Source organism: Homarus americanus, unplaced genomic scaffold (assembly GCF_018991925.1).
Source record: "Homarus americanus isolate GMGI-L3 unplaced genomic scaffold, GMGI_Hamer_2.0 scaffold41366, whole genome shotgun sequence".
NCBI lineage: Eukaryota > Metazoa > Arthropoda > Malacostraca > Decapoda > Nephropidae > Homarus > Homarus americanus.
This window is the reverse complement of record NW_024723541.1, coordinates 2,958,436-2,974,214: the sequence shown is the minus strand read 5'-3', so window position 1 is coordinate 2,974,214 and position 15,779 is coordinate 2,958,436. Positions and strand designations below refer to the sequence as shown.

Here is a 15,779-nt window from a genome sequence, read left to right as displayed (position 1 = left end):
GGTTTCTTGCTTTTCTTTCGCTACTAATCTCCTTTCTAGTTTGGTCATCTTATTTTTTAGCTCAATTTAACTCTTCCCGCTGACCCATAATTCTTTTATATAATTCATGTTTATTATTCATCTGTGCAATATGTGTGCATTTGGTTACTCTCCCTCCAAATACACTCACACCGAGTATGGACACTTTCGAAGCTGCATTATGAAGTTGCTCCACTTATGAAAGAAAATGGGAACTTGCTAATATGGCTAGCAAGCACGTCTCGTTGCTCAACAGTGATGGTCTCATCCCCAAGAAAGGTCGATTAACACCAGAGCCAGACGCCCTCGGCGAGACAACCTTGCCACGCCTTTGGTTAGTCTGGCGGACGTAGGGAGTATTTTCACACAACACACAGAAAGAACTAGTTTGATAAATCGTCTTTACACCTCTTGGTAACTAAAGCTTGCATAAAATAGTTCCTCGAGTAACCGCTCAGTTACGTCCTTTAATATAGGGGACATAGCGTGGTTCCTTGATAGGTTACTTCGTAGACAACTCCTCCAGTAGAGTGTGTCACGACCACGACGCCACCTTCTCCCTCCGGGTCTCAGGTGTCGTGGGTCAGTCGGTACGCCCACGGTCTTAATGGATGTTTGACTAATTACTCGGTCCCCGGGAGACATTTTCCGTTTTACCATCAGACTGGGACACTTCTACGTGAGTCGACTTACTCTCTGTTTCAGACTTCTTCTCTTTACTCAAAACTGCCGCAGTAATACGACTGATGACCCCAGCATCTGATCTCTTTCTTTCTGGAGTTTGTTTATTGTTACTTGGTAATTAAAGAACATTCTTTCGCTGCGACTGAATGAATACCTCAAAGTTGGACTAGATGATTATATCCGCAAAATAAGGCTAAATACTCACCAAAGCTCTGGACCTTCCTATCACTTGGTGGGGGTGTGGAGTCTGTCAGGCTTGGGAAGAGACAGATGTAAAGAAGAAACGGGGAGTGTAAAGGCCGCCTGAGGCTCTCTCCATAGCGTGCTTGCTTATACTTTCTTAAACAGTGATTCTCATCCCCCTTTTCAGCTTATCACCCATTTCCTGCTTTCTTCGGGTCTTTGTTACCACTATCACACCTGGTTGGGAAACATGACAGCAGACTGGAAACCGATTTTGTTCTGTTTATGTACTTAGCAATGAGGAAATTCCTTTTTTCAGCCCACAGTCATTTTGAAACTTTGGGTTCTACCGATTTTTTGGTATACAATTCGAAATTTTGATTCATTTCGATATGAAACAGACCTGATTCAGTATATTGACGAAGTATTTGAAAATTATTGAAATATGTAATTTAATTTATACTGAGTCTTCTATTACCCAAAGAAATTACCTGTGGGAAATAATCGCAGGTTGAGAACAACTTATATGTTAAGAAAAATCTAAAGGACATATAGGTATATATTGTAATGATTAACTGATTCGAATATCAATTGAGACAATATTTTTTTTGAATACATATATAATGTACCATCATCGATTTGTATTAGTCCTGTTTTATTACAGATCTAATTAATACAACTCGTAAGCTTTGTTTTTATGTCTTTTCATATGTTTTAGGATCCGGAAGTCAGTGACAACGTCCTTGGTGCACTCTTGAGGTGGTGGTCTAGCAAGATGACCTACTGTACCCTCTGTCTTTCAGTTCCTTTGCATTACATTCATTCATCTCCCGCTGTGTTAACATCTCGTCCATCGTTTTCTTTCTCTATTCATTCGTGTTCATCTTAGCCCACACCTTAAGATCAAAGTAAAGGGTTATTACTTAACTCAGAGTAATTTTAATCGTCATTAGAAGTTACTTGTTTCAGTAATTTAATCCCCCCACACTCATACACACAAAGTTTTTGACAATGTAATAAGAAAATTCTTCCCGATAAGATACTAACGCGAGAAGTGCCTGGCGACACTGATAATTATTGATATATCACAAAAACTCTTCTTTCTTTCGTCAGCATCATTTCGTTCCCTTATAGGCTTATACCATAATCTCGTCTGCGTCTCACTTTCACTGCAGTGCGCCGCGTCTTCAATACGGGCCGCAGTGCCCCTTCACCACCACAAAAAATGACAACGAAAAGGAAAGAGTCACTCAGTAGCGGAATCGTACAGGCTGACCACAGTGATATTGATGACATTAAAGGGAAGGAAATTAAATTTTTCTGTTACTAGTTAACCATTTTCTATATTTTGTTCTCAGCAGTGAGGACGACTTGTCCCCGCAAAATTACATAAATATATAAATTCCAACAATATAAATAAGTCCTCAATATTGCTTCTTCTTTCAACAAGTCTTGTAGAAGACTTCATCAGAAAAACTTTGACTTTAATCATCGTAGCTGTAGCGGCGAGGTTCCTCAGTAGCAGCGAAGGCGATCTGGTCCAGCACGAACTGAGGGATTGGGTGGGGGAAGGCGGGAGCCACTGGCAGCAGGTCAGACTGGGGCTGGTAGCCGTTCTCGTCAGCGACGAACTTCACATGAACTGGGGTGCCGTCAGGAGCGGTGTAGCTGTGGATATGCACATATGTATCAGACACAAGAAATCAATATTAATAACATATGAGTTCAGTATATGATAAGACAATAATGTATCTATATCATGATACTCACGAGTATTCTCCAGCCTTGACCACAGTTCCCTCGGGTCCGTCGGGAGAGCCAGACTGGGATACTACGATGCCGTTTCCAGTCTCTACATCAAGTTTGTAGCCGCCGTAGTCCCCAAGTACAAAGTCGTGCCTGATAATGGGGACCTCCTCGCTGGAATCACCATAGCGAGAAGCAGGGGCAGGAGCGGCGTACTGGGGGGCGGCGGTGGCCACAGTGGCCAGGAGGGCGAGAACCACCTGTATAACAAAATCATTATCATACACGATAGAAACTTTGATTTATCTTATATTTCATACGCTGTATAATAAATTCCGTTTATATAATGTTCATTACTGCACACACCTCTCTGACATGGTAGTGAAATACCTTCAATCGCTAGCATACGTATGTTAACAAAGAATTAAATCCTAGATTTACTTTTCTAGAATCTCTTGCAAAATAAATGAAATATGTGTACATTACCACTGCTCTCTAGTCATTATGATACAGATTTTGGTTTTATTAATACATATGTATATTTTTTTATCAAAAGGATTTACCAGAGCCGGAAAATTTATATAGTTTATGCGCCATTTCCCTGGTTCAAAATTGTCTCGACGTGGTGTTTAGAGCCTGTGTGTGTAAAGCTGTATTATTGTGTGTCTCTGAGCCCAAAGATCAGTGTTAGACAACTTTCAAATACTGAAATAGATATCCTCAAGCATAATGATATCTTATACGTGTATATAACTGAGAAAGATTAAAGTTGGCGATAATTTTCTTTGATCTCTAAACTAGATAATATATCTCGCTGATACTCACAAACTTCATGTTGGTGTGTGTAGCAGTAAACTGATGACTCTCTGTGTTGAACTAACGTATATATAGTGTACCAATTACACCCGCTGCCGGTTGCCAGTTACACTTTACCAAGTAACTGTTTTTGCTGTCTTCATTCTCAGGGCCCTATGATTTCAAGGTCGTATCTCGAGGTTTCTTGCTTTTCTTTCGCTACTAATCTCCTTTCTAGTTTGGTCATCTTATTTTTTAGCACAATTTAACTCGTCCCGCTGACCCATAATTCTTTTATATAATTCATGTTTATTATTCATCTGTGCAATATGTGTGCATTTGGTTACTCTCCCTCCAAATACACCCACACCGAGTATGGACACTTTCGAAGCTGCACCATGAAGTTGCTCCACTTATGAAAGAAAATGGGAACTTGTTAATATGGCTAACAAGCACGTCTCGTTGCTCAACAGTGATGGTCTCATCCCCAAGAAAGGTCGATTAACACCATAGCCAGACGCCCTCGGCGGGACAACCTTGCCACGCCTTCGGTTAGTCTGGCGGACGTAGGGAGTATTTTCACACAACACACAGAAAGAACTAGTTTGATAAATCGTCTTTGCACCTCACACCTCTTGGTAACTAAAGCTTGCATAAAATAGTTCATCGAGTAACCGCTCAGTTACGTCCTTTAATATAGGGGACATAGCGTGGTTCCTTGATAGGTTACTTCGTAGACAACTCCTCCAGTAGAGTGTGTCACGACCACGACGCCACCTTCTCCCTCCGGGTCTCAGGTGTCGTGGGTCAGTCGGTACGCCCACGGTCTTAATGGATGTTTGAGTAATTACTCGGTCCCTGGGAGACATTTTCCGTTTTACCATCAGACTGGGACACTTCTACGTGAGTCGACTTACTCTCTGTTTCAGACTTCTCTTTACTCAAAGCTGCCGCAGTAATACGACCGATGACCCCAGCATCTGATCTCTTTCTTTCTGGAGTTTGTTTATTTTTACTTGGTAATTAAAGAACATTCTTTCGCTGCGACTGAATGAATACCTCAAAGTTGGACTAGATGATTATATCCGCAAAATAAGGCTAAATACTCACCAAAGCTCTGGACCTTCCTATCACTTGGTGGGGGTGTGGAGTCTGTCAGGCTTGGGAAGAGACAGATGTAAAGAAGAAACGGGGAGTGTAAAGGCCGCCTGAGGCTCTCTCCATAGCGTTCTTGCTTACACGTTCTTAAACAGTGATTCTCATCCCCCTTTTCAGCTTATCACCCATTTCCTGCTTTCTTCGGGTCTTTGTTACCACTATCACACCTGGTTGGGTAACATGACAGCAGACTGGAAACCGATTTTGTTGTGTTTATGTACTTAGCAATGAGGAAATTCCTTTTTTCAGCCTACAGTCATTTTGATGCTTTGGGGTCTACCGATTTTTTCGTATACAATTCGACATTTTGATTCGTTGCTATATCAAACAGACCTGAACCAGTATATTGAGGAATTATTTGAAAATTACTGAAATATGTAATTTAATTTATACTGAGTCTTCTATTACCCTTAGAAATTACCTGTGGGTAATAATTGCAGGTTGAGAACAACTTATATGTTAAGAATAATCTATGGAACGTATAGGTATAGTGTAATGATTAACTGATTCGAATATCAATTGAGACGATATTCTTTTTTAATATATATACAATGTACCATCATCGATTTGTATTAGTCCTGTTTTATTACAGATCTAATTTATCCATCTCGTAGGCTTTGTTTTTATGTCTTTTCATATGTTTTAGGATCCGGAAGTCAGTGACAACGTCCTTGGTGCACTCTTGAGGTGGTGGTCTAGCAAGATGACCTACTGTACTCTCTGTCTTTCAGTTCCTTTGCATTACATTCATTCATCTCCCGCTGTGTTAACATCTCGTCCATCGTTTTCTTTCTCTATTCATTCGTGTTCATCTTAGCCCACACCTTAAGATCAAAGTAAAGGGTTATTACTTAACTCAGAGTAATTTTAATCGTCATTAGAAGTTACTTGTTTCAGTAATTTAATTCCCCCACACTCACACACACAAAGTTTTTGACAATGTAATAAGAAAATTGTTTCCTTTAAGATACTATCGCCAGAAGTGCCTGGCGACACTGATAATTATTGATATATCACAAAAACTCTTCTTTCTTTCGTCAGCATCATTTCGTTCCCTTATAGGCTTATACCATAATCTCGTCTGCGTCTCACTTTTACTGCAGTGCGCCGCGTCTTCAATATGAGCCGCAGTGCCCCTTCACCACCACAAAAAATGATAACGAAAAGGAAAGAGTCACTCTGTAGCGGAATCGTACAGGCTGACCACAGTGATATTGATGACATTAAAGGGGAGGAAATTAAATTTTTCTGTTACTAGTTAACCATTTTCTATATTTTGTTCTCAGCAGTGAGGACGACTTGTCCCCGCAAAATTACATAAATATATATAATCCAACAATATAAATAAGTCCTCAATATTGCTTCTTCTTTCAACAAGTCTTGTAGAAGACTTCATCAGAAAAACTTTGACTTTAATCATCGTAGCTGTAGCGGCGAGGTTCCTCAGTAGCAGCGAAGGCGATCTGGTCCAGCACGAACTGAGGGATTGGGTGGGGGAAGGCGGGAGCCACTGGCAGCAGGTCAGACTGGGGCTGGTAGCCGTTCTCGTCAGCGACGAACTTCACATGAACTGGGGTGCCGTCAGGAGCGGTGTAGCTGTGGATATGCACATATGTATCAGACACAAGAAATCAATATTAATAACATATGAGTTCAGTATATGATAAGACAATAATGTATCTATATCATGATACTCACGAGTATTCTCCAGCCTTGACCACAGTTCCCTCGGGTCCGTCGGGAGAGCCAGACTGGGATACTACGATGCCGTTTCCAGTCTCTACATCAAGTTTGTAGCCGCCGTAGTCCCCAAGTACAAAGTCGTGCCTGATAATGGGGACCTCCTCGCTGGAATCACCGTAGCGAGAAACAGGGGCAGGAGCGGCGTACTGGGGGGCGGCGGTGGCCACAGTGGCCAGGAGGGCGAGAACCACCTGTATAACAAAATCATTATCATACACGATAGAAACTTTGATTTATCTTATATTTCATACGCTGTATAATAAATTCCGTTCATATAATGTTCATTACTGCACACACCTCTCTGACATGGTAGTGAAATACCTTCAATCGCTAGCATACGTATGTTAACAAAGAATTAAATCCTAGATTTACTTTTCTAGAATCTCTTGCAAAATAAATGAAATATGTGTACATTACCACTGCTCTCTAGTCATTATGATACAGATTTTGGTTTTATTAATACATATGTATATTTTTTTATCAAAAGGATTTACCAGAGCCGGAAAATTTATATAGTTTATGCGCCATTTCCCTGGTTCAAAATTGTCTCGACGTGGTGTTTAGAGCCTGTGTGTGTAAAGCTGTATTATTGTGTGTCTCTGAGCCCAAAGATCAGTGTTAGACAACTTTCAAATACTGAAATAGATATCCTCAAGCATAATGATATCTTATACGTGTATATAACTGATAAAGATTAAAGTTGGCGATAATTTTCTTTGATCTCTAAACTAGATAATATATCTCGCTGATACTCACAAACTTCATGTTGGTGTGTGTAGCAGTAAACTGATGACTCTCTGTGTTGAGCTAACGTATATATAGTGTACCAATTACACCCGCTGCCGGTTGCCAGTTACACTTTACCAAGTAACTGTTTTTGCTGTCTTCATTCTCAGGGCCCTATGATTTCAAGGTCCTATCTCGAGGTTTCTTGCTTTTCTTTCGCTACTAATCTCCTTTCTAGTTTGGTCATCTTATTTTTTAGCACAATTTAACTCGTCCCGCTGACCCATAATTCTTTTATATAATTCATGTTTATTATTCATCTGTGCAATATGTGTGCATTTGGTTACTCTCCCTCCAAATACACCCACACCGAGTATGGACACTTTCGAAGCTGCACCATGAAGTTGCTCCACTTATGAAAGAAAATGGGAACTTGTTAATATGGCTAACAAGCACGTCTCGTTGCTCAACAGTGATGGTCTCATCCCCAAGAAAGGTCGATTAACACCATAGCCAGACGCCCTCGGCGGGACAACCTTGCCACGCCTTCGGTTAGTCTGGCGGACGTAGGGAGTATTTTCACACAACACACAGAAAGAACTAGTTTGATAAATCGTCTTTGCACCTCACACCTCTTGGTAACTAAAGCTTGCATAAAATAGTTCATCGAGTAACCGCTCAGTTACGTCCTTTAATATAGGGGACATAGCGTGGTTCCTTGATAGGTTACTTCGTAGACAACTCCTCCAGTAGAGTGTGTCACGACCACGACGCCACCTTCTCCCTCCGGGTCTCAGGTGTCGTGGGTCAGTCGGTACGCCCACGGTCTTAATGGATGTTTGAGTAATTACTCGGTCCCTGGGAGACATTTTCCGTTTTACCATCAGACTGGGACACTTCTACGTGAGTCGACTTACTCTCTGTTTCAGACTTCTCTTTACTCAAAGCTGCCGCAGTAATACGACCGATGACCCCAGCATCTGATCTCTTTCTTTCTGGAGTTTGTTTATTTTTACTTGGTAATTAAAGAACATTCTTTCGCTGCGACTGAATGAATACCTCAAAGTTGGACTAGATGATTATATCCGCAAAATAAGGCTAAATACTCACCAAAGCTCTGGACCTTCCTCTCACTTGGTGGGGGTGTGGAGTCTGTCAGGCTTGGGAAGAGACAGATGTAAAGAAGAAGCGGGGAGTGTAAAGGCCGCCTGAGGCTCTCTCCATAGCGTTCTTGCTTCCACGTTCTTAAACAGTGATTCTCATCCCCTTTTCAGCTTATCACCCATTTCCTGCTTTCTTCGGGTCTTTGTTACCACTATCACACCTGGTTGGGTAACATGACAGCAGACTGGAAACCGATTTTGTTCTGTTTATGTACTTAGCAATGAGGAAATTCCTTTTTTCAGCCTACAGTCATTTTGAAACTTTGGGTTCTACCGATTTTTTGGTATACAATTCGAAATTTTGATTCATTTCGATATCAAACAGACCTGATTCAGTATATTGACGAAGTATTTGAAAATTATTGAAATATGTAATTTAATTTATACTGAGTCTTCTATTACCCAAAGAAATTACCTGTGGGAAATAATCGCAGGTTGAGAACAACTTATATGTTAAGAATAATCTAAAGGACATATAGGTATATATTGTAATGATTAACTGATTCGAATATCAATTGAGACAATATTTTTTTTGAATACATATATAATGTACCATCATCGATTTGTATTAGTCCTGTTTTATTACAGATCTAATTAATACATCTCGTAAGCTTTGTTTTTATGTCTTTTCATATGTTTTAGGATCCGGAAGTCAGTGACAACGTCCTTGGTGCACTCTTGAGGTGGTGGTCTAGCAAGATGACCTACTGTACCCTCTGTCTTTCAGTTCCTTTGCATTACATTCATTCATCTCCCGCTGTGTTAACATCTCGTCCATCGTTTTCTTTCTCTATTCATTCGTGTTCATCTTAGCCCACACCTTAAGATCAAAGTAAAGGGTTATTACTTAACTCAGAGTAATTTTAATCGTCATTAGAAGTTACTTGTTTCAGTAATTTAATCCCCCCACACTCATACACACAAAGTTTTTGACAATGTAATAAGAAAATTCTTCCCGATAAGATACTAACGCGAGAAGTGCCTGGCGACACTGATAATTATTGATATATCACAAAAACTCTTCTTTCTTTCGTCAGCATCATTTCGTTCCCTTATAGGCTTATACCATAATCTCGTCTGCGTCTCACTTTCACTGCAGTGCGCCGCGTCTTCAATATGGGCCACAGTGCCCCTTCACCACCACAAAAAATGACAACGAAAAGGAAAGAGTCACTCTGTAGCGGAGTCGTACAGGCTGACGACAGTGATATTGATGACATTAAAGGGGAGGAAATTAAATTTTTCTGTTACTAGTTAACCATTTTCTATATTTTGTTCTCAGCAGTGAGGACGACTTGTCCTCGCAAAATTACATAAATATATAAATTCCAACAATATAAATAAGTCCTCAATATTGTTTTTTCTTTCAACAAGTCTTGTAGAAGACTTCATCAGAAAAACTTTGACTTTAATCATCGTAGCTGTAGCGGCGAGGTTCCTCAGTAGCAGCGAAGGCGATCTGGTCCAGCACGAACTGAGGGATTGGGTGGGGGAAGGCGGGAGCCACTGGCAGCAGGTCAGACTGGGGCTGGTAGCCGTTCTCGTCAGCGACGAACTTCACATGAACTGGGGTGCCGTCAGGAGCGGTGTAGCTGTGGATATGCACATATGTATCAGACACAAGAAATCAATATTAATATCATATAAGTTCAAGATGTGATAAGACAATAATGTATCATATGTATACTCACGAGTATTCTCCAGCCTTGACCACAGTTCCCTCGGGTCCGTCGGGAGAGCCAGACTGGGATACTACGATGCCGTTTCCAGTCTCTACATCAAGTTTGTAGCCGCCGTAGTCCCCAAGTACAAAGTCGTGCCTGATAATGGGGACCTCCTCGCTGGAATCACCGTAGCGAGAAACAGGGGCAGGAGCGGCGTACTGGGGGGCGGCGGTGGCCACAGTGGCCAGGAGGGCGAGAACCACCTGTATAACAAAATCATTATCATACACGATAGAAACTTTGATTTATCTTATATTTCATATGCTGTATAACAAATTACGTTCATATAATGTTCATTACTGCACACACCTCTCTGTCATGGTAGTGAAGTACCTTTAATCGCTAGCATACGTATGTTAACAAAGAATTAAATCCTAGATTTACTTTTCTAGAATCTCTTGCAAAATAAATGAAATATGTGTACATTACCACTGCTCTCTAGTCATTATGATACAGATTTTGGTTTTATTAATACATATGTATATTTTTTTATCAAAAGGATTTACCAGAGCCGGAAAATTTATATAGTTTATGCGCCATTTCCCTGGTTCAAAATTGTCTCGACGTGGTGTTTAGAGCCTGTGTGTGTAAAGCTGTATTATTGTGTGTCTCTGAGCCCAAAGATCAGTGTTAGACAACTTTCAAATACTGAAATAGATATCCTCAAGCATAATGATATCTTAAACGTGTATATAACTGAGAAAGATTAAAGTTGGCGATAATTTTCTTTGATCTCTAAACTAGATAATATATCTCGCTGATACTCACAAACTTCATGTTGGTGTGTGTAGCAGTAGACTGATGACTCTCTGTGTTGAACTAACGTATATATAGTGTACCAATTACACCCGCTGCCGGTTGCCAGTTACACTTTTCCAAGTAACTGTTTTTGCTGTCTTCATTCTCAGGGCCCTATGATTTCAAGGTCGTATCTCGAGGTTTCTTGTTTTTCTTTCGCTACTAATCTCCTTTCTAGTTTGGTCATCTTATTTTTTAAGCTCAATTTAACTCGTCCCGCTGACCCATAATTATTTTATATAATTCATGTTTATTATTCATCTGTGCAATATGTGTGCATTTGGTTACTCTCCCTCCAAATACATCCACACCGAGTATGGACACTTTCGAAGCTGCACCATGAAGTTTCTCCACTTATGAAAGAAAATGGGAACTTGTTAATATGGCTAACAAGCACGTCTCGTTGCTCAACAGTGATGGTCTCATCCCCAATAAAGGTCGATTAACACCAGAGCCAGACTCCCTCGGCGAGACAACCTTGCCACGCCTTCGGTTAGTCTGGCGGACGTAGGGAGTATTTTCACACAGCACACAGAAAGAACTACAGTAGTATGATAAATCGTCTTTACACCTCACACCTCATGGTAACTAAAGCTTGCATAAAATAGTCCCTCGAGTAACCGCTCTGTTACGTCTTTTAATATAGAGGACATAGCGTGGTTCCTTGATAGGTTACTTAGTAGACAACTCCTCCATTAGATTGTGTCACGTCCACGACGCCACCTTCTCGCTCCGGGTCTCAGGTGTCGTGGGTCAGTCGGTATGCCCACGGTCTTAATGAATGTTTGAGTAATTACTCGGTCCCCAGGAGACATTTTCCGTTTTACCATCAGACTGGGACACTTCTACGTGAGTCGACTTACTCTCTGTTTCAGACTTCTTCTCTTTACTCAAAACTGCCGCAGTAATACGACTGATGACCCCAGCATCTGATCTCTTTCTTTCTGGAGTTTGTTTATTGTTACTTGGTAATTAAAGAACATTCTTTCGCGCCGACTGAATGAATACCTCAAAGTTGGACTAGATGATTATATCCCCAAAATAAGGCTAAATACTCACCAAAGCTCTGGACCTTCCTATCACTTGGTGGGGGTGGGGAGTCTGTCAGGCTTGGGAAGAGACATATGTAAAGAAGAAACGGGGAGTGTAAAGGCCGCCTGAGGCTCTCTCCATAGCGTTCTTGCTTACACGTTCTTAAACAGTGATTCTCATCCCCCTTTTCAGCTTATCACCCATTTCCTGCTTTCTTCGGGTCTTTGTTACCACTATCACACCTGGTTGGGTAACATGACAGCAGACTGGAAACCGATTTTGTTGTGTTTATGTACTTAGCAATGAGGAAATTCCTTTTTTCAGCCTACAGTCATTTTGATGCTTTGGGGTCTACCGATTTTTTCGTATACAATTCGAAATTTTGATTCGTTGCTATATCAAACAGACCTGATCCAGTATATTGAGGAATTATTTGAAAATTACTGAAATATGTAATTTAATTTATACTGAGTCTTCTATTACCCAAAGAAATTACCTGTGGGTAATAATTGCAGGTTGAGAACAACTTATATGTTAAGAATAATCTATGGAACGTATAGGTATAGTGTAATGATTAACTGATTCGAATATCAACTGAGACGATATTCTTTTTTAAAATATATACAATGTACCATCATCGATTTGTATTAGTCCTGTTTTATTACAGATCTAATTTATCCATCTCGTAGGCTTTGTTTTTATGTCTTTTCATATGTTTTAGGATCCGGAAGTCAGTGACAACGTCCTTGGTGCACTCTTGAGGTGGTGGTCTAGCAAGATGACCTACTGTACCCTCTGTCTTTCAGTTCCTTTGCATTTACATTCATTCATCTCCCGCTGTGTTAACATCTCGTCCATCGTTTTCTTTCTCTATTCATTCGTGTTCATCTTAGCCCACACCTTAAGATCAAACTAAAGGGTTATTACTTAACTCACAGTAATTTTAATCGTCATTAGAAGTTACTTGTTTCAGTAATTTAATCCCCCCACACTCACACACACAAAGTTTTTGATAATGTAATAAGAAAATTGTTTCCTTTAAGATACTAACGCCAGAAGTGCCTGGCGACACTGATAATTATTGATATATCACAAAAACTCTTCTTTCTTTCGTCAGCATCATTTCGTTCCCTTATAGGCTTATACCATAATCTCGTCTGCGTCTCACTTTCACTGCAGTGCGCCGCGTCTTCAATATGGGCCGCAGTGCCCCTTCACCACCACAAAAAATGACAACGAAAAGGAAAGAGTCACTCTGTAGCGGAGTCGTACAGGCTGACGACAGTGATATTGATGACATTAAAGGGGAGGAAATTAAATTTTTCTGTTATTAGTTAACCATTTTCTATATTTTGTTCTCAGCAGTGAGGACGACTTGTCCTCGCAAAATTACATAAATATATAAAATCCAACAATTTAAATAAATCCTCAATATTGTTTTTTCTTTCAACAAGTCTTGTAGAAGACTTCATCAAAAAAACTTTGACTTTAATCATCGTAGCTGTAGCGGCGAGGTTCCTCAGTAGCAGCGAAGGCGATCTGGTCCAGCACGAACTGAGGGATTGGGTGGGGGAAGGCGGGAGCCACTGGCAGCAGGTCAGACTGGGGCTGGTAGCCGTTCTCGTCGGCGACGAACTTCACGTGAACTGGGGTGCCGTCAGGAGCGGTGTAGCTGTGGACATGCACATATGTATCAGACACAAGAAATCAATATTAATATCATATAAGTTCAGTAGATGATAAGACAATAATGTAACTATCATAATACTCACGAGTATTCTCCAGCCTTGACCACAGTTCCCTCGGGTCCGTCGGGAGAGCCAGACTGGGATACTACGATGCCGTTTCCAGTCTCTACATCAAGTTTGTAGCCGCCGTAGTCCCCAAGTACAAAGTCGTGCCTGATAATGGGGACCTCCTCGCTGGAATCACCGTAGCGAGAAACAGGGGCAGGAGCGGCGTACTGGGGGGCGGCGGTGGCCACAGTGGCCAGGAGGGCGAGAACCACCTGTATAACAAAATCATTATCATACACGATAGAAACTTTGATTTATCTTATATTTCATACGCTGTATAATAAATTCCGTTTATATAATGTTCATTACTGCACACACCTCTCTGACATGGTAGTGAAATACCTTCAATCGCTAGCATACGTATGTTAACAAAGAATTAAATCCTAGATTTACTTTTCTAGAATCTCTTGCAAAATAAATGAAATATGTGTACATTACCACTGCTCTCTAGTCATTATGATACAGATTTTGGTTTTATTAATACATATGTATATTTTTTTATCAAAAGGATTTACCAGAGCCGGAAAATTTATATAGTTTATGCGCCATTTCCCTGGTTCAAAATTGTCTCGACGTGGTGTTTAGAGCCTGTGTGTGTAAAGCTGTATTATTGTGTGTCTCTGAGCCCAAAGATCAGTGTTAGACAACTTTCAAATACTGAAATAGATATCCTCAAGCATAATGATATCTTAAACGTGTATATAACTGAGAAAGATTAAAGTTGGCGATAATTTTCTTTGATCTCTAAACTAGATAATATATCTCGCTGATACTCACAAACTTCATGTTGGTGTGTGTAGCAGTAGACTGATGACTCTCTGTGTTGAACTAACGTATATATAGTGTACCAATTACACCCGCTGCCGGTTGCCAGTTACACTTTACCAAGTAACTGTTTTTGCTGTCTTCATTCTCAGGGCCCTATGATTTCAAGGTCGTATCTCGAGGTTTCTTGCTTTTCTTTCGCTACTAATCTCCTTTCTAGTTTGGTCATCTTATTTTTTAGCACAATTTAACTCGTCCCGCTGACCCATAATTCTTTTATATAATTCATGTTTATTATTCATCTGTGCAATATGTGTGCATTTGGTTACTCTCCCTCCAAATACACCCACACCGAGTATGGACACTTTCGAAGCTGCACCATGAAGTTGCTCCACTTATGGAAGAAAATGGTAACTTGCTAATATGGCTAACAAGCACGTCTCGTTGCTCAACAGTGATGGTCTCATCCCCAGGAAAGGTCGATTAACACCAGAGCCAGACTCCCTCGGCGGGACAACCTTGCCACGCCTTCGGTTAGTCTGGCGGACGTAGGGAGTATTTTCACACAACACACAGAAAGAACTAGTTTGATAAATCGTCTTTACACCTCACACCTCTTGGTAACTAAAGCTTGCATAAAATAGTTCCTCGAGTAACCGCTCAGTTACGTCTTTTAATAGAGGGGACATAGCGTGGTTCCTTGATAGGTTACTTAGTAGACAACTCCTCCATTAGAGTGTGTCACGGCCACGACGCCGCCTTCTGGCTCCGGGTCTCGGCTGTCGTGGGTCAGTCGGTACGCCCACTGTATAAATTGGTGTTTGAGTAATTACTCGGTCCCCGGGAGACATTTTCCGTTTTACCATCAGACTGGGACACTTCTACGTGAGTCGACTTACTCTCTGTTTCAGACTTCTTCTCTTTACTCAAAACTGCCGCAGTAATACGACTGATGACCCCAGCATCTGATCTCTTTCTTTCTGGAGTTTGTTTATTTTTACTTGGTAATTAAAGAACATTCTTTCGCTGCGACTGAATGAATACCTCAAAGTTGGACTAGATGATTATATCCGCAAAATAAGGCTAAATACTCACCAAAGCTCTGGACCTTCCTATCACTTGGTGGGGGTGTGGAGTCTGTCTGGCTTGGGAAGAGACAGATGTAAAGAAGAAACTGAGGAGTGTAAAGGCCGCCTGAGGCTCTCTCCATAGCGTTCTTGCTTACACGTTCTTAAACAGTGATTCTCATCCCCCTTTTCAGCTTATCACCCATTTCCTGCTTTCTTCGGGTCTTTGTTACCACTATCACACCTGGTTGGGTAACATGACAGCAGACTGGAAACCGATTTTGTTGTGTTTATGTACTTAGCAATGAGGAAATTCCTTTTTTCAGCCTACAGTCATTTTGAAGCTTTGGGGTCTACCGATTTTTCCGTATACAATTCGAA

General features: G+C 40.8%; 4 protein-coding genes across 4 annotated transcripts; all 4 read right to left on the bottom strand.

Moving 5' to 3' along the window:
• Window positions 1-2,322: 2,322 nt before the first annotated feature.
• LOC121863545 (cuticle protein AMP1A-like) lies at window positions 2,323-3,547 on the bottom strand. Its single transcript, XM_042362238.1, has 3 exons — window positions 3,457-3,547; window positions 2,656-2,891; window positions 2,323-2,553 (listed from the first exon to the last, which is right to left on the bottom strand). Exons 1-3 carry the CDS (start codon window positions 3,463-3,465, stop codon window positions 2,370-2,372), a joined length of 429 nt encoding a protein of 142 aa, XP_042218172.1. The 5' UTR covers window positions 3,466-3,547; the 3' UTR covers window positions 2,323-2,369.
• A 2,402-nt stretch (window positions 3,548-5,949) lies between these two features.
• On the bottom strand, window positions 5,950-7,114 carry LOC121863656 (cuticle protein AMP1A-like). Its single transcript, XM_042362409.1, has 3 exons — window positions 7,084-7,114; window positions 6,283-6,518; window positions 5,950-6,180 (listed from the first exon to the last, which is right to left on the bottom strand). Exons 1-3 carry the CDS (start codon window positions 7,090-7,092, stop codon window positions 5,997-5,999), a joined length of 429 nt encoding a protein of 142 aa, XP_042218343.1. The 5' UTR covers window positions 7,093-7,114; the 3' UTR covers window positions 5,950-5,996.
• A 2,353-nt stretch (window positions 7,115-9,467) lies between these two features.
• LOC121863655 (cuticle protein AMP1A-like) lies at window positions 9,468-10,787 on the bottom strand. The gene is made up of 3 exons (XM_042362408.1): window positions 10,709-10,787; window positions 9,908-10,143; window positions 9,468-9,808 (listed from the first exon to the last, which is right to left on the bottom strand). Exons 1-3 carry the CDS (start codon window positions 10,715-10,717, stop codon window positions 9,625-9,627), a joined length of 429 nt encoding a protein of 142 aa, XP_042218342.1. The 5' UTR covers window positions 10,718-10,787; the 3' UTR covers window positions 9,468-9,624.
• A 2,313-nt stretch (window positions 10,788-13,100) lies between these two features.
• On the bottom strand, window positions 13,101-14,438 carry LOC121863654 (cuticle protein AMP1A-like). The gene is made up of 3 exons (XM_042362407.1): window positions 14,344-14,438; window positions 13,543-13,778; window positions 13,101-13,442 (listed from the first exon to the last, which is right to left on the bottom strand). Exons 1-3 carry the CDS (start codon window positions 14,350-14,352, stop codon window positions 13,259-13,261), a joined length of 429 nt encoding a protein of 142 aa, XP_042218341.1. The 5' UTR covers window positions 14,353-14,438; the 3' UTR covers window positions 13,101-13,258.
• Window positions 14,439-15,779: the final 1,341 nt, after the last annotated feature.